Source organism: Cyprinodon tularosa, unplaced genomic scaffold (assembly GCF_016077235.1).
Source record: "Cyprinodon tularosa strain WSP-4 unplaced genomic scaffold, ASM1607723v1 ctg575, whole genome shotgun sequence".
Taxonomy (NCBI): domain Eukaryota; kingdom Metazoa; phylum Chordata; class Actinopteri; order Cyprinodontiformes; family Cyprinodontidae; genus Cyprinodon; species Cyprinodon tularosa.
Window position 1 is genome coordinate 29,729 of NW_024039313.1, and position 18,534 is coordinate 48,262.

At 36.4% G+C, this 18,534-nt stretch overlaps 1 protein-coding gene across 1 annotated transcript; it reads right to left on the reverse strand.

The window, feature by feature from the left end:
• Positions 1–524: 524 nt before the first annotated feature.
• On the reverse strand, positions 525–18,050 carry LOC119797212. The gene is made up of 5 exons (XM_038306179.1): positions 17,776–18,050; positions 14,468–14,782; positions 12,195–12,239; positions 9,706–9,963; positions 525–964 (listed from the first exon to the last, which is right to left on the reverse strand). The coding sequence occupies exons 1-5, from the start codon at positions 17,837–17,839 to the stop codon at positions 525–527; spliced, it is 1,122 nt and encodes a 373-aa protein (XP_038162107.1). The 5' UTR covers positions 17,840–18,050.
• Between the last annotated feature and the right edge of the window lie 484 nt (positions 18,051–18,534).

Sequence of the window (18,534 nt, forward strand, 5' to 3'; positions counted from 1 at the left end):
GCTGCCCCAGGCAAGGTGTAGTCCGGGCAGGATAAGTATGTGACAGGGACACAGAGGCACTCCTAGCAGGACGCTGCACTCGTCTGCGATGCAGACTGGCCAACTGCTGCTTGGTACGCGAGGCCTCAGCTGACCGCTCCAGGACTGCAAGTGCAGCGGAGCTAACACGTCCAACCTCCCTCAACAGAAGAGCAAATGCATGGAGGGATGCATCCATCAGTCCTTGGGTAGGTGCATCGATCGCGACACCCTCCAAGGAAGCTGAGAGACCCAGCAGTAAATGCGACAGGGAATTCCCAAGTCGCCCCAAATGAGACCCAGAGTCATAGGCTCTACAGAGCAGATCGTCAGTGATACGGCATTGAGGATGAGGACACCTGGCATTAGCCCTCAAAGCCTCATCCGGTGCCACAATGAGGGAAGCTATGGCCGGCTCAACAGAAGGCATATGGCCCAAGCCAAAACTGGGTGCATTTTGCATGGCCGTGAGTGCCCTGCCATCAGAGGTCAGCCTCGAGAAGGCCTTAGTGTCTTTCCAACAGGCAAGGTTGGTCCTGTGGAGCATCCAGATGCAACCGGGCGAGGGCAGTCCTCAGAGCGCCCACTACAGAACCATCCTCCTCTGACTGAGAGCAAGAAGAGATATGCGAGCCGGCTTCTGAGAGGAGTGAGCCGGAGTCAAAATGATCCCGAAAATCAGTGCCAGACGCCGCCAGGGAAATGGCATCATCATCTAAAGCAGAGACTCCCAAACCAATGCTCTGTCCTTGGTCAGGGTCTCCAGACATGCTAGTGCTACGCTCACCCCTAAGGGACTCAAGCGACGCTTTCATCCCCTCCAGCTCAGAAGCGAGCTGGGTCACCTGCCCAGATATGCCATCTGGAACCCTGGGGCTCCTCTTGCTCCTCTTCCGTGGAGGCCCCATAGCCTCAGAAGCCACACATTTCACAGGCTGGCTGGCACCTTGAAGGCCAGCCAAACGAGAGTTACATATGGACAAAGGCAGGACAGAACAATTAGGGCATGCCGCATCAGTCAAGGCGTCTTCCAGATGATCCAGGCCCAAACAGCTTTTTTACAGCACGGCGCGTCCAACATGTCACGCTCACAGGGCTAGGTCAGGTCGAGCTGAAATCGCCACTCTTGACACTCACCGAGTGGACAGATCGGGAGACTCGGTCGAGCAGAGAACGCCATCAGGGGTTCCCCAGCAGCAATGGCTACAAGAGGACTAGCCAAGCATGTTAGTAAAGTAAAAAGCAAGCCCGAAAACGGCCGCTTGTTGGTAATATAGGCAGGCCCGAGAATGGCTGCTACAGTAAAAAAAAGCAAGCCCAGAAGCGGCTGCTACAGTAAACAGAAACGCAAGCCCGGAAGCGGCTGCTACAGTAAACAGAAAAGCAAGCCCGCAAGCGGCTGCTACAGTAAACAAAAAAGCAAGCCCGGAAGCGGCTGCTACAGTAAACAAAAAAGCAAGCCCGGAAGCGGCTGCTACAGTAAAACAAAAAAGCAAGCCCGGAAGCAGCTGCTGTGGTAACAAAAGCAAGCCTGGAGGCGGTTGCTAGTAGTAAACAAAAAAGCAAGCCCAAAGAGGCTGCTACAGTAAATAAAAAGCAAGCCCGAAAGCGGCTGCTATAGCAAACAAAAAAAGCAAGCCCGAAAGCGGCTGCTATAGCAAACAAAAACGCAAGCCCGAAGCGGCTGCTATAGCAAACAAAAAAGCAAGCCCGAAAACGGCTGCTACAGCAAACAAAAAAGGAAGTCCGAAAGCGGCTGCTACAGTAAACAAAAAGCAAGCCAGAAAGCGGCTGCTATAGCAAACAAAAAAAGCAAGCCCGAAAGCGGCTGCTATAGCAAACAAAAAAGTAAGCCTGAAAACGGCTGCTACAGCAAACAAAAAAGCAAGCCCGAAAGCGGCTGCTACAGTAAACAAAAAGCGAGCCCGAAAGCGGCTGCTATAGCAAACAAAAAAGCGAGCCCAAAAACAGCTGCTACAGTAGTTAACAAGCCGGTCGGAGTCGGCTAACGCCGAAGCACCAGCAACAGGGAGTTGCGGTGAGAACGCGTCCCCGTTTGCCGTCGATAAGAGAGAAAACTTACCAGACGAAAAAACCAAGTTGTATAACGAACAGCTTGCGCAGCCTCTGGAGGGCAAGATGAGCCTCGCAGCTCCGACCTAAGTCTCGAGGCTACCAGCGACAAGTAACAGTGTCTTACCACCTGTTCAACCTGCATGCGAGAAGATGAAAAGGGACTGAGCTGTCGCTGTCACATGACTATATAGGCACACCGGTGTCACCGGGGGTCACACGTGACTATGTTGGTATAAGATTCTCGACCTGTGCATGCGCAAGAGTGATCATTCGTGCTTTAAGCAAGGCCTCTGGCGGTCAGTAGGCATGAAATAGAACCTGCAGTTTAAATACCATACAAAAAAGTGTGAACCACTTGACAACAACAATAAATGTAAGATGGTGTCCTGGATGTCCCATCTATCTGATCTAGCTCTATGAGTCTTTTGCAGGCTTTTAAAATGTTCTCAAGGCCAAATGTTATTATCTGCATCTAATCTATATAGCTTCCTCTGCTTTAAATGCGCCAACCTAAAATTATAACTTTACCAGCAACCTACAGTGTTAAAACAGTTAACATCTGCATTGTTATTTGTGTAGTTTGAAATTCTAGTTAAATATTGTTGGATCTGATGTATGTTGAACACATTTGTAATTGCCTCTTTTCATATTTTCTTCTTCTCTTATTGGCGCCATGTGCGTGCATATTATTCAGCTAAAGTAGATGATGAGCTAATGAATAATATTTCTCCCTATTATGATATTTCTCCCTCTATTGTTAGACATTAATCTTTCGTCCTTCACTCTTCATTTCTATAAAGCATACAGTAAAACCTGCTCCCAGTCCATGTAACCATAACAGCAAATGTGTGAAAACAACCACTGTTCATAAAAACACTGTGCAAGAATTTAACTTACGGTAAAAGTTGAAGGTTTAAATTTATTGAAGAAAAGCAAAAAACATTAAGGTATTTAAATTTACTCAATTTCTTCATTTTATACTTTTATGAAATCTTATCTGAATTGGTTTTAAAAAGTAACTATTTAGTTTTCTCCATCTGAGCCAATGTTATACATTACATTTGGATTTAATTAAAAGAATCTAGCCTCCCCTGACAGCAGCCACCAGCGGCAATTATCCACCTAAAATAAACAGGAATAGTATAATGGAGGCGTAAAAAGCTGTAACATTCACATTTCAGAACCACTTTTCTAAACTGAAAACATGATATAAGGAGTTATTTGCCATTTTCCCAAAAGAAACATTTTTAGAGGACTTGGGATTACCACCACTTATTTTTATTTTTTTTTAACACATATAACACCTTTTATCAATATGGGGGAAATCTTTTCAGGTTTCTGCTGCAGTTTGTCATATAAATGTTTACCATACTCTCTCTGCAATCCACATACACCTACAGACTGATACAAAAGCGCAAGCATGAAGACAACCAGACGTATTTCTAAACATCTCTTCAGTTGTATAGGATGGATCAGCGTTCATATTATTTTGTAAATAAAACATATTTACTGAACAATATAATGTTTTTATTTATTCGTTTTTACTTTTAATACATAATACATACCACTTTTGACCAGAAACAAACTCTTTTACATTATTCATGCTTTCAAATAAATTGTACATTAATTTCCATTCCCAGCCCTTTTGTAATTTCAACCTGTCAGTTTTTCCGTTTAGATTATATCCTCCACTATTTCAGTCCATTGGCTTTAATGAAATGTCTCCTTTCCTCCAGTTCTTTGTTGTTGCCTCTTTAGCCTCTATCAGCAATATTTTAACTAAATATTAATCACTGTTATGAAAGATTCCCTCTGAAAATTTACATGAAATAGTATTTAAGGTCTCAGTGGAGCATTTCTGTTTTCATTTTCAATTTAATTGTCTTTAATGATGTTCACAAGGGCTTTATGAAATGTGATTATTTTAAGTTTTCTATTCCCATAAGCTATAGCTATAATTTTGATCACTTAACTCCTCCTCTGATGGCCCTGCCAGTTTTACTGAGATACAAAAAAATCATGTTTTATCTTTATTACCAAACATCTGATGGCTTTAAATTTCAAGTTGAAATTATTAGTCCAATTGTATGCTTTTTTATCAGTTTCACCATTCAAGGATGCTCACATTTAGCCTGGTTCTGCTAGAAGTTTATTCCGGTTAAAACATTTTCTTTCTCTCTCAATTGTTACTGCATGCAGGCTCAGTGTGAGGTATTGCTGCAAAGTTAACATTTTGCAAGCAACTGTCAACTGTCACTAAAACCTCATCCAGGAGGAGAAGTCTGCAAAGTTAAGGACATGAAGCAATATATTGATTTACCTTGAGACATTCTAACCAATTTGAATATCAACAGATAAAAAAAGGTTCCTGCACACAGTATCACTTTTCATCAAAGATTTATTAATGTAATGTTCGGTCGGTATGACTTAGTGTGCGGGAATCTTTTTATCAAATCTGTGCGTCTTGGGCTATGCTCTTTTCCTACACACCTGTGCATTAAGGTGTGATAAGATTTTGCATTCACTTTTGGAACCAATTTAAATATTACATTAAACTTTGACAAATCAATCGATAACTAGGGCTTGGAATCTCTAAGACTGCATTGCCTTTTTATTCTAATGTAATATAAAACAGGTCTTGTGAATTGGAGCAATTTGTTGGACAATAAACCATGATAATAAATTAGGAACATTAGGAACCAATGTCGGTGCTTTATGTTAACTATTCTTATTAGGGTGTAGGATGAAATTTTTCACTGCAGGTGGCTCTCAATCGCCAGTCTCTAACTGCTACAAAGCCCCTTTCTACTAAGACAACATCAGAAGACACCCCCAAGGGACATGCAATCAATCATAATTTTAAATAATGCTTCAAATTCCTATCTATGAAGAGGTCCTGAGGCCATATTATAAGTCCAATGTTTAATTGTTTATATTCTGTTTGTCCGTAAGGGTCCCCCAATTAAACATAATCCAGCATATTTGTAATGATGAGGAAAGGGCTTCATAAAGTCAGTTTTCTGCAATCAGAAAATTTCGCTTGTCAGAGCTCAATTGGTTTTCCTAACAGCACAAAGATGCAGCAGAGACTGGAATATTGCACAGTTAGATCATTAGATAGAAATGGTAGAAAAAAAAAATCCATCCATCCATCCATTTTCTGTCACTCTTATCCCAAGTGGGGTCGCAAGCGGTGCTGGTACCTATCTCCAGCTGTCTTTGGGTGAGAGGCGAGCTACACCCTGGAAAAGTCACCAATCCATTGCAGGGCAACACAGAGGCAAACAGGACAAACAACCACTCACACACACACTCACACCTAGGGAGAATTTAGAGAAACTAATAAACCTAGCAGTAATATTTTTGGACTGTGGGAGGAAGCCGGAGTACCCGGAGAGAACCCACGCATGCTCAGGGAGAACATGCAAACTCCATGCAGAAATTTGAAAATTATGCTTCAAAAATGTTTTGAGGACATCGGAATGCTTCAGTGTGATTTTATGGGTCAAAGTGTTGTAAAAAAGCAATTAGCAGTATTTGGCATTATTTGGTACATTTGGAGAGGTATGTGGACGCTGGCAACCTTAGAAGTTAAATGTCCCATAGCTCTGTCAGTTTTATACTTAGAGGTCTGAATTTCTTTGCAATTGGGGCTCACATGATACAGAAAGAATGTAAGAGATGACACATCTCTGTCATTGAGAATTTCTTTGTTTTTCGAAAAAAAAAAAAAAAAAACTAGGATACGTGTCTGAACTTATACAGTTTAGACTGTTTTAGTAACACTATTATTAGAAACTAGAAGTTGTAATATTTCAAATGATGTATCATACAAGTAATTTGGCTTTAAAGTTCCTTAATGATTTGCTTTTCTATTTGGGTTTGCTAAATTGGTGCGGGTTACTTTAATGAACAATGAATATTACATTCAAATAGGCTTCTAGCATTTTCATTTTCAACTGCCAAAATGGGAAATATTCTGTCAAGGAGAGTTGTAAAAATGTGTTCCAAATACCTTTTAAATTAAACTATTTCTTATCATTTCAGTTTCACTGATCTAAGCTATCCAATTACAAGCCAAACTTCACAGAATTAATTTTGTATTAAAAAACTATGTCTCCTCAATAAAAGAAAAGCTCTAGGAAAGCTCTAAAAACCTGCCATCTCTTTACCTGATGTACTTTAATTTTGTTAGAAAAACCTGGAATTGCTGTCTTATCTAAACTCAAGTTTTATTTTTAGTTTTCTCTGTTATGCTTGGTTATATTATATATTTTGCATTTTTTTGCTTAATGTATGCAATGTTATGTTCTTAAAAAATCCCAATAAAAATGCAATTAGAACCTTAAGTTTATCCACAGCCATGCAGCAAGAGTACTGGTGAAAAGTAAAGGTGATAATACATATCTCATTGTTAATGGTTCCCTTTATGGTCCCTATTAAATCCAGAATAGAGTGAAAATTCTCCTTACATTTCTCCTTGCATGATGCCTTTAATGATTTATCTTCCCTATTTATCAGAGACCTGATTGTTCCACATGTTCCTAAAGGATCACGTCACTTTCCAGACTGCAGGTTTACTGATAGTGATAGAGTTTCTAAAAGTAGATATAAATTATGCATTAAACACAGTTCTATATGCCAATCCATTTTTTATATCATTGTTTCCTAAATTCATCCTCCTTCAATCTCAGGCAGTTATGTTTTCTGTTTAATCCATCTCCTCCATTATATCAGTCCACTGTTACGATTCCAATGCGTCATTTTTAAAGTATTTTTGTGTTTTTTTTTTTTTTTCTGGCCATCAGCATTATTTAAAACTAACTGAGGTCTTCTGTTTGAATAGTTCCCTCATGCATCAGGCACAAATGCAGGACTTTGGATCAACATGTATTTTATAGCCTACTATTTTTTCTAGCCGTCATACGTATTTTTCAACAAGATAGAATTTTTGTTCATTTCCACAATACATGACAATAATTTTTCCAGCCATTTCTCTCCACCGCCTTGAGCTTGTTGAAATATGTAGCAGGAGTCAAATAGAGAGCCAATCAACCTCTGATAACTAAATCTGTTCTTCTGTTTCCCATTTTGTTTTTTTTATAGAGAGTATTTTTGTTGTTAAAATGTTGTCATAATTTCTATTAATTTAGAAACAATTTTGTGGGGTAGCTGTCTGTATGCTTTTGTCACAATTCCCACTAATTCTCTGTTTTGTTGTGTAGAATGCTTCTTAATTTCAGACTTATAAACATTTCTTAAATGGAAATACCGAAATATGTCAGATTTGCCCAATCCAAATTCCTGTCCTATTGTTTCAGGGGACTTAAAAACGTTCCCCTCTATTAATGTGCATATGGCTGTAATACCCTCAGTAACCCATTTCACAAGCGTAGCATCCAAATGACCGCCTCCAAATTTTGGGCAGCATGCTGACCATGCCAGAATCTCACAATCATCTTGGATTTATCAGCCGCTCACCACTTTCCACCAGATGTTAATAGTAAACTCAATGATAGGGTTCATGTGTTCCAGTTGTTATACTGTTTTCTTCACCTAGCTTTGATAGTGGTTGATATTTACAATAATGTAATATTATATTTTTCCATTTGGATTCATATTACAGTGAGCACCAATAAATAATTAGTTGAGCAGCTAGAAAATAATTCTTAAAATTAGGAAGCCGACTCGGTTTTCTTCTCAAGTTGATTTATTTTCAATTTCACCATCCAATTTCACCAACTTTTCAAGTTATCATGTAAACAGGCAGACAAACACACAAACCTTCCTGAAACATAACCTTCTTGGTGGAGGTAAAAACAGTTAATTTATTAGTTTAGGTTTCTGTAGCAGTTAATCTGTTGAAGGATATTTATTACATAATCTCTGTCTGCTTCAGAGAAACAAAATAAATAAATGTTGTGAGGAAAATAAAAAAGTATATTCGATCTAGTGAAAGTTTATTTCTTTTGAATCACTTTTTTATTTAAAACAAATAGTTAAAAGAAAATATTCCAATCAAACAAGTCTTATCTCTGCAAAAATAACTCAACTGGGAGCTGACACAAAAACACAAGTATGAGGACAAAAGTAGAAAATCAGCATCACTTCAGTTGTGAAGGATGGTGCTTTGTAAAGGTTATCAAATCAAAGCTAAATGAAGAAAAGTTGGTTTGGAAAAAAGAGCAACATTCACAATGACAACAGTGGATGAGTATTCAAAAATTAAAAAGTCTCAAAAGTCACCAAACACATCACTAAGGTAAAAAAAAATTAAAACTGAAAAACCAACTCTATGAGGCGTGGCAGTGGAGCAGGGGTTAAAGATGTGACCCTTAACATTGCTTTCATGTCTGCCTACTTTAAGAGAAATAAGTAAAAGCTGATAAAGTCTAAATAATAATCTTTAAAAATGTCCCAGAGCAGTTCTAAAGAACTTTCAGTTTTGGTCAATTTTGGCTCCATCAAGTGGACAAAGGCTGTATTGTTTTGCCTCAAAGAAGACATCATTTTTCATGAGGACCAGCACATAGCTTCGTAAAACACCCATCTCCCGGTCACCATAGGCTGTTTGAAAGGTGAATAGTGATGAATGGCAATTAATCTAATAGTCAAAAAACAATGTCATATGACAATGTTTGTTAGAATAGTTGTATATAAATGTATCTGTGTAGTGTTATCATGCATAAAGCTGTGTACTATGTGCATGTTTTCACAGCCACCTTTCTGAAGTATACTGTGATTTGTGAACTTGCTTTTGGGGAGGTTGTGGTTGATTTACGAGCAGCACTTGACCTGCTGAACTTTGTTGAACAGCTTCAACCGCTTGGACTTTAACTAAACCCTGAAATGTATAGGATGTTTGCTGAGACTGCAAGTCTGAATTTTTCATGTTGTTTCTGATCTCTAGAGAAGTCTCAAGTGTTGTAACAAGGGACCCCTGATTTCTAATAAATAGCGAGCAGAACGCTGGGACTGCAGAGTGAGGTGGAGATTTGTGAACTCCGCAGTCTCCTTCCTGCTCTCCTCGCGAGTAAAACTAAATTAATTGTCTCTGTGCCTTCTTTCTTTCCCTGCATGTATGTATGATGTTTTAGGTGCTTAGACCTGACAATGTTAAAAGTATGAAACTTTTAATATTGTTTTTAGTACCATATTTGTTCATGTAGATTATGTTCCCTTCTTCATGCACATAAGAATCTCTATAACAGCGCCACCCATGGTTAACAGGGTCACCAGCCTTGAACAGACTGACCTACAAATAGTTTTAAAGTGGTGATGTTCTAACCTAACATAAAATAAGAAGCTAGAGCAGATTTTAAAAGATCCCGTTCTGAAGCACCCGGAAAAAGATGCATTAAATCCAACATATAGATAAAAAAATCTCTATAACGCCTCCCTCAAGTGATTTAGACATCCCCCCTGTAATTGACATTTAAGCACTATTTTTGCACGCCACGTATCGCTTTACTTGGATTTATCACTTTACTTGGATTTAGCATATATATATATATATAAACTAACTGGAGCCTGTAACAAAAGAAATTTCCCTCTGGGATTATTAATGTTTTTCTGATTCTGAAAAAAATATAAAACTGAGAGGAAACTCACCAGAAGACACATGAACCTCTTCTGTCTTAGCTTGATGGCAGATTTCTTCTTGTGTCAACACACAATAGTAGTGGTCTTCTTTTGTCACAACAGTAAGAAGAGTGATGTCATCGTCAGTTGGATCTTTAGCATAAACAGTGTCACCAGTCCTGTTCTTCAACTCCATTTTTGATTTTAGAGAAACACCACGAGCTGTACAGGTCACCTGCACCCCATCTTTCACCTTAGCAGTCCTAATATTTGGCTTTCGACAGGCAACTGTAAACATGAAATAAATAATATATATATAAAAAAAAACTACAGAAACTACAGACAGACCTCAGAATAACTGAAGCTTTAATTGTAGCAACACATTATTTTACAGAATCTTGATCCATAGGTATATGTATCAATATGCCGATGTATCCAAACGCACATCATAGTTCATAGATCTGACAATATGAAAGAATTTCTTCATTTTCCTTCTATCACAGTAATGTTCTACCTCATGTTGGTCGACCAAATAAAATCCTGCTTCAATAGAGGAAGGCTTGTTGAAGTGAAATAAAATAAACATTTAAAAATAGGTTTAAAACTGAACAATAAACGCATCCAACACGGATTTCTGCAAGGAGGTTTGCGTAGCTCTGACTGAGACCAGGTCTATTTTAGTCAGACTATGCAGCAATTCAGCAGCAATTTTATGGGTCTGTCAGGAAGAGACGCAGCTACAAAGTAAAACACATCCATTTTGGTGGAAATACTGAATAAAATCTGTCAATTGTCTAAGGAAAACACTTGGGTTTGGAATCACACAGCGCATATATAGCAGATGGGGTAGACATGGGCATAAAAATTTGTTTTATTTTAAAACATAATAGGCTACTTTACGCATAACAGGAGTTCAGAAGGATAGAAAATGGATAAAGTGATCCTCTTTAAACCTCATCAAAAAAACAAAACAATGAGGGACAGTACAAGATAGGGTACCTTATTACTCTCCCCTCTATAAAAAAAAAAAATGTATGTAGTGCCAATGTACTGAGTTTAACATCAAGAACGTGACCCTACAGTCAGGGGGAAAAAAATTAGTCTTGAGAACTTTTGGAAATAAAAAGTTTTATATTAAGGCTCCTGCCAATAATAACTTCATGTTTAGCTGGGGTATCAAACATTTATTTTATTTAATGAAATGCTGATCATTTTTATTACCAGTTACAGTATGAGTTATTTCTGGGTTTTTAGGATCAAAATCAGGGACTTCTGATTTCTTTAAAGATGAACAAATCAGCAGGTAATCACACAAATATTTGCCCAGAATAAATATTCTCTTTTTTTAAGCAATCAATTAAGTTTAATAAAACTAATAATTGTGATTCCAGATAAATTTGACTCCATTTGTATTAAATAAAACTTTGAACAAACCAACTACTATCTAGTGGTTCTACAGAAAAAGTTCAAGTCAGTTGTAGTAAATATTTAGAGCAGCAAACAACAGAGCTGCTTAATTACTGTAGATATCAGGAAAGTAGAGGAAAGGTTTAACATAAAACTACTGTCAAACACAAAAAAATGTTGTTCAACTGCAATCTACAAAAACACTTTTAAAATCTCTGCTAGAAAAGAAGCATGGCCACTTTACTTTACACTGGAAAAAAAATCTAAAAACAATAAAAAAAAAAAAAGTGTGTTTGCCCTTGATAAGGTAAATGAGGTGATTTGCCAACAACTTGTTTTTATCCCCATAAAATAATAATAACAATACCAATACCAATAATCATAGCATAATAATTAGATTTTTTGCACTTGAAATAAGACAGTGCAGTTGTTTTGTTTATTTAATGTAAAATGCACTTATTAAAAAAAGAGAGACTTAGTTAGCTTTTATTGTTATTTAGTGTAACTAGTTTCAACTTGTCCCTAACACTTTTAAGCCCCAGATTATAGATTTGATTAATAATCTGACCTCTGCATGGTTCTTTGTGCCTCTAAACAAGGTGAAGAGCCTCATTTAAAAACAGCCTTTACACCACCTACCTTGGTTGCTGTTGTAAAACTGTCAAAGATTTGATGTTCTCTCGTAATTATGAGATATTGATCTCGTAATTATGAAATAAGCTGTCAGATTTTTTTTTTCCTTTGTTGAATGTAATATGCTTCCGTAAAAAGTATCATTAGGGATTATAGAAAAAAAATATATATATATTCATCCAATTCCCCACTCCAGTCTTATTCTAAGATGATTTTATCCTCCCTTCTATTACATAAAGGCTTAATTTAGTAGCCTGAATTAATATCGACTGAGACAAAGTTATCGCCCATAACTAAATAATTTTATATAAGCCTAAACAATATCAAGTCAATTCATGTAATTAGCTTTTTGGATCACTTTAAATATGTTTTAGAAAAGGTGTTGAAACCAAACGGATGATCTAAGCGTATATTTTCTCTTTTATGATTGAATAGCGCCATCAAACCCTATCTGGGAGGAGATAGGAACCAGGACTCACCTTGTTTTCTTTCTGGATCCTTGGTTCTGTCCTTTAAGATGCATTCTAAAATGGAAAAGAAAAGAGATGTTAGAGACATCTATCAAAATCACCTGTTTGGGATTAACATGAAACAAAATAAATTCCATCATTCACATGTTAAACAGGTTTATAGGGTTACCCTCTTTTACAATTTTAATATAGTCAAAATTAGAATGATCCTGACCAGGAGTGATGTGGAAATCCTCTCCATGTATACTTCAAACTATTTCTTTATCATATGGAAGTAAAACAAAATGCAGTGAAAAGGCTTCATCCTATCAAACGATGTGGCTGCAAGGATTGAGATCAAAATCTGAGAAACAGATAATATTTCTCCTATTTAAGCTTATCTTCATGCCTCTCTGTTAATCAAAAATATTCTTCACACATATATTTAAAGCATAAATTATCAAGCTCCATCCTATATCAGTGATCTGATTATTCCATATGCTCTTAAGAAACCTCAGACTGCAGATTTACTGGTGGTTTTGAACATTTTAAAAACTATACTGGAAGGATGATCTCTTAAGGAAAAAAAAAAGACAGGAATATCCCTTTAAAGTTCTTAGTGATTATTAGACACTGAGACACGTCTAAGGAGCATTCCTGGGTTAAGATTATTGCACCGGGACATTAAGTAACATTCTAAGTGTCAGACCAGTTTTCTTATTGCCTCTCAAGAAGATAAACACCCTGCTCTCTAACCACCAGCCTACTTTAGCATCAGGCCTCCTCCAGTAGAACCAGCTACCAACCTTAGAGTGGAGGTAGACCCCCTGTCAAGCTTCAAAACATGGCTATTCAAATATTATTATATTCAAATAATATTTTTTTTCTATTATTTCTTTTTCTTAGTTGTTTTTCTCTTAATAAAAGCTACATCTGTTCTGCTCTTCTGTTTATTTGTGACACCTTCCTGCAGGGGGCGCTGCAGCATCATCTGAGCTACTGCTGTTAGTAACTGAATGTCTCCATTATATAGTTTATACTTTTGGCTCTGTTTTCAGTGTTTAGTGAAAAATCTGTTTAGCTTTTACTGTGATGGATTGTATTTGCTGTATTTCTCCTTTAAGACTTGGAAACCAGCTGATAGATCATCTGCTCTGCTGTTTTTCTCATATATAAAGCGTCTCAGAGAGCTACTAGTGTTAATAACGTTTAACCTTTTTAAACACAAAAAAGTACCACTAGATCAGTGCCTCTCTGTGCTTTTTGTGTGTGTATGCTCTGTCTTCTCAAATCCATAGTCACTCACGGTAGATGACTTTTAACACAGAGACCAACAAAACCAGAACCTTTTAAGAAAAGTTTTTCTATTACATTGGTTACATGTATGATCAGTGTGAAGGAATGACAAGAATTAACAACACAATGTAAGTTATAGTCCTCAACCCAAGAGGATTAAATGCTATATTTCACTGACTTAATGCATGATTGACTTAATGCAAAAAAACAACAACATTTTAACTAACTTAAAAACATCAACTGAACTTGACTAGATTGTTTGATATCTAGGATAAAAAGACTTGGAATCTGTCTACAAACATTGATTGTGTCATTTTACAAAACAGCTAGACTTAATCAGAGTCTAGCTGTTTTGTAAAATGACACAATCAATATCGCAAATCAGAGCTATATAGACCATCTTAACTGAATTGAAAGTTTGGCTATTTCATTAGAGGGATATTTGCATCTGTTCAAATAACAGGTAGCAGGGCTAAATAGCAAGACTAATTATTTTTAGGTCTCTAGTATCTGGGCCAAGATGGATGAAGGGCAAAAGTTAAAAATGGTAAATAAAATAAAGAGGAAGAAGAAAATACGTCACATCATTAATGTATAACTACAGATTGTAACTCAAAATAAAAGAGTAAATGACTATAGTTTTTAGATATTTCCTCTTTTATGGATATAGATAGCGCTGTGCTTCAATTCTATGATGACATGTAAGCTGGTTTTCAGTTTCATTTACTTGTACCCCCATGCTTCCTCTAGTTTCAATTTGTTAAATATACATTTTTTTTTTTAATCAAAGCAGAAAAATGCTTTATATTGAATACATTTGGCTTTTGTCGAAACTATTCTTGAGTTTCTAAGTTTTTGTGGGAATAAATCCTGTTTCATAGTGAACAAGTTTGACTTGAATTTTTAGGTAATTTTATCCTCCTGTAGACAAATAAGTTCTAATCAATGAATAAAAATCAATTATTATTTTTTAGTCGATAAGTGTCCCAAAACAAAAATAAACTCACCAACAGTAAGCTCAATAAGCCGCTGGTCCACTGGAGCTTGTCCAGCTTGGTTATGCAAGCAGGTGTAATTCCCACTGTCTGAAACTTTTGCTCCCTGGATTTTTACAGAAACATCTCCAGACTTTAGATCCTCTGAAAAACGAGCGACCCGGTCTTTAAACGGATCCTGAACTGTAAGATCCTCCTTTCCGAAATCAAAATGAAAAACATCCTTATCATATTTTTTCCACTCAATGCGATGACCTGTAATGTCTGTCCCGAAAGAACAATTTAGGATGATATCCTCATCTTCTTTGATGGTAATCTTGATAGAATCTGAAAAAGAAAAACAATGCATCATTCAGCAGTGTTCAAACATTCTTTAGAATTAGTCAGAAACAGCAGCACTTTAGCATTTAACAAAAAGAAACCATTGGTTTTATATGTGGTTTGTTCCTTTTTCCCTAATAGAGGAAAAAAAATAAAACAGTCTGTGGTGTTTTATAAATATTTGTGTTTATGGCTTTCAAGTGTCCAAGGGTTAAAGCTTCACACCTAACAAGGAGAAGAAAAAAATACAGAGCATGAATCTTTTTAGTTATTCAGTTACCCTGACATATTTATTACTCATTTTGACACAATCCCTTCCCACATAAATCATATTAACTATTATTACAGCTCTGGATAAAATAAATCGAGTTAAATAAACAATTCCAAATAGATAACCGTTATAGAGACAAAATAATCTATAAAATGGATTAAATAAGGTTAGATTTTTATTTCCACAATTTTTTTTAGGAATGTCCTCATTTTAACTTCCTTAATGATACCAACATAGAATCTTTTAACAGTAACCAATGGTGATTTTGACCTGACATGATATCAGGACAAATCATAGTTACATTTAATACTCATTTCCTAAACGGGATGTTAGAAAAGTCTTGATCAAGTGATATTACTGAAACAGGTGACAGCAGTCATCTGCAACAGGTATAGGGACTACTGACCCAATTATTATTCACCAATGTGTAACATAAACTTTTAACACAAGCAGAGCTTTTTTATCAGCTTGCTCATATTGGAGAATGTAGAAACAGGCTGATATTCCGATATTTTTTGGCTAATATTGTACTGATTTCAGATATGTTTTTCTCTCGTTCTATTATATAAATATACATAGAATTTATGAACACTTTAAGCATTAAAACTGGTTGGAGATTTTTGAGAAGTCTGTTAATTTTTGATCTCTTAAACTATATGCAACAGAATAAAGCTTTCTACTGTGAGTCAACAGGAAAATGATAGCTAACATTCTTCAAAGTGTTAATTCTAAGGAAAATATTGAACTCAGAGATCTTATTTTATAAGTATTTTACAATTTAAAATGTTTAACAGCTGTGAAGGCTGGAGTAGCAGTTGAAAATGAACTGAATCACAGCTTAATGATTCACAGTAAGTTTGGAAGAAAGAGCTCCAAATTTGAGAGTTAATTAAACTCTCTTGCATCAACTCCCATATTTTTGGAGGATGACAAATCCAGAGAATGACGTGTATAGCTCCACCCCTAAAGCAAAGCACAGGAGTGGAGACACTATGATTTAGATTGTGTTTCTTACAATGATAACCTGGCTATTTGGCTGCATTGAATGACCAATGGAAAGGATCATGTTCTACACACTCTTAGCTTAGGACCTTTGTTCCTTAGCCAGAAAACTGGAGATGGACATAGGATGAGTTTTCAAGTGAGAAAGAGTCCTAAAACACACAACTAAGGCAACAAAGATGGGACAAACATGCCACATATCATTGCATGGAGTGACCCAGCCAGTCTCCAGACCTCAGTTCTACAGAAAAATGAAAGCTAAAAATGCTGGTGGAAAGGTTACAATCAAGAAGCAAAAAGGGCCTGAAAATCATTCCAGAGAATTTGAAGATTCAAATATTTTCCTACTGAACTTCTTACCAATAATGACTTTGTGTTTTGCTGATATAAAAAAAACACTGCTTTTTATTCAACAATATGTAAACAGAATTTTTAAATATTTTGTGTTTTGTTTTGGGTTTTATGTTTATCTTTATGTAAAAGAGGGGTTTTTAAAGATATAAAAATAAATAGTATAACTGCAGATGTCTGGGGGACAGTGATTCGCCTATATGTTATGAATGCTGATGTACCATAAAGAATACATTATGAACAGTTTAGTTGGTGCCTTCAACTCATTGCCCATAGGAAGACCTTACTTGAATATAACCAAAACGAATATCTTCAGAACAGCTCCAAATGACACAAAACTCATATGGGTAAAGAGAACATGATGTAATAACGTAAAATCAACCAAATGTAAACAAAAAAAACGGCGTTTCCCTTTAAGTTATAAAAAAATTCAGACCTATTGTCTTCCTACTGCTGGAGAAATACTGCTATATGACGTAATGGTCCATGGTATCATAGACTGATGGAGGCTGGCACTAAGCCACCACCGCCCACCAGTCTCCCACAGAGCCTGAGACTCTGAGAGGAAGGCGGTTACTGCTGCCACAGTAAAGCAGAGATCAAGGAAGGTCAAAGGAAGTGAAAGCGCCCTCATGTGTTCAGAGTTATTACTGCAACAAACGCACCTTAAAAGACTGCTTGGAATTATGTTTACTTCATATTCGATTAATATTTAATATCATATTCGTCTTCATTAATAATATAGGGACATGTCTTACATGTATGTGAAGATTGCAGTTAGTGAAGACGATGTTTATGCTTATCCTACAAGTTTTCCTCTGTTAAGACGCGTTAAAATATCGCAGTTAAATGCGGACACCTGTGATACTACAATGACTTATTTATTTAAACTCATAAAAAAGTCATATTTTGGCCATAAAATATGTAATCACTGAGCATCACTGCCGCTCCCATCAGAAGCAGATGTGGCTTTAAAAACGCAGAGGAACATCCTCACTGCAGATTATCAGCTGCAGAGATGATGCAACAATCTAACTGAATATAAGGCATCATGTGAATTACAAGCATGGTCCAAAAACACAAATAGGAGGACAGAAGGAAGCAATTCTTTAATGGTATCAATTCAGTAACAAGGGGTAATAAGCATACATTTCTGTTTAAGATAAGCAGCAAATATAACGTCTTACTTCCGCTATTTGTGTAGTAAACACGCGCATCCTGCTGCTGCACACATGAAACTCTAGACATGACATCGTCCAAACTGATTACTTATTTAAAGCCAATAGATAATAATAATAAATATATATATTATTTAATAAATTGATATTTATAATTAAAAAAGCAATTATAAAACAGAGCGTTTAATTTTTCTTACCATCACCAAACGTTTTTCCAATAAAAGTCAGCAAGCAAAGAGACAAAAGAACAAGAAGCTCCATGGCTGCTGTAAAGGAAAACTAACTAACACCTAGATCTCTATAAACGGTGGTGTAGCCACTCCTCAGACTGACTGAGTCATCTACAACCCTTTTACTTTCGGCTTCCGACGAGCAATAAAAGGAATACTTCCGGCTCAAAGTAAATGTCATTAACAGGATATTTCACAAACAAAGCTCAAACCGTTGCATCACTAACAACCTATGCATCACACAATGAACATTTTTCATTTTTTAGAAGGCAGCAGATTGATGCTCAGTGACAGCAGTTACAGGACCTCTTTAAACTTTCATTCCCAATCTTTTTTAAGATAATACATAATTTTCCTTTCATTACACAATGAGAATCTTCTTAGTGTCAGCCTATAAAATCCCATAATTTGTAGCTGTAATGTAAAAAAAAATATATATAGAAAAAAAGTATAAGAAGGTAGGCACATTTATTTATGCAGCATATTTCCTTAACAGGAGAATGCAGAGTAGTCTTACATTATGGAAAAAAAAAAAAAAAATCATAGAAAAACGTACTTTATTTTCTGAGGATGTTTGTGTCAAATGTATGTTGCCTAAAGCATCATTTAAACTCATTGTGTTAGAGGGAGTAGCTTAGAAACATGATCAAAAAGTAATTTGATGTTCTAAAAGGTGTGAAAAGGAATCACACCGGGTCATCCCTGCATAATTTTATCCATGTGATC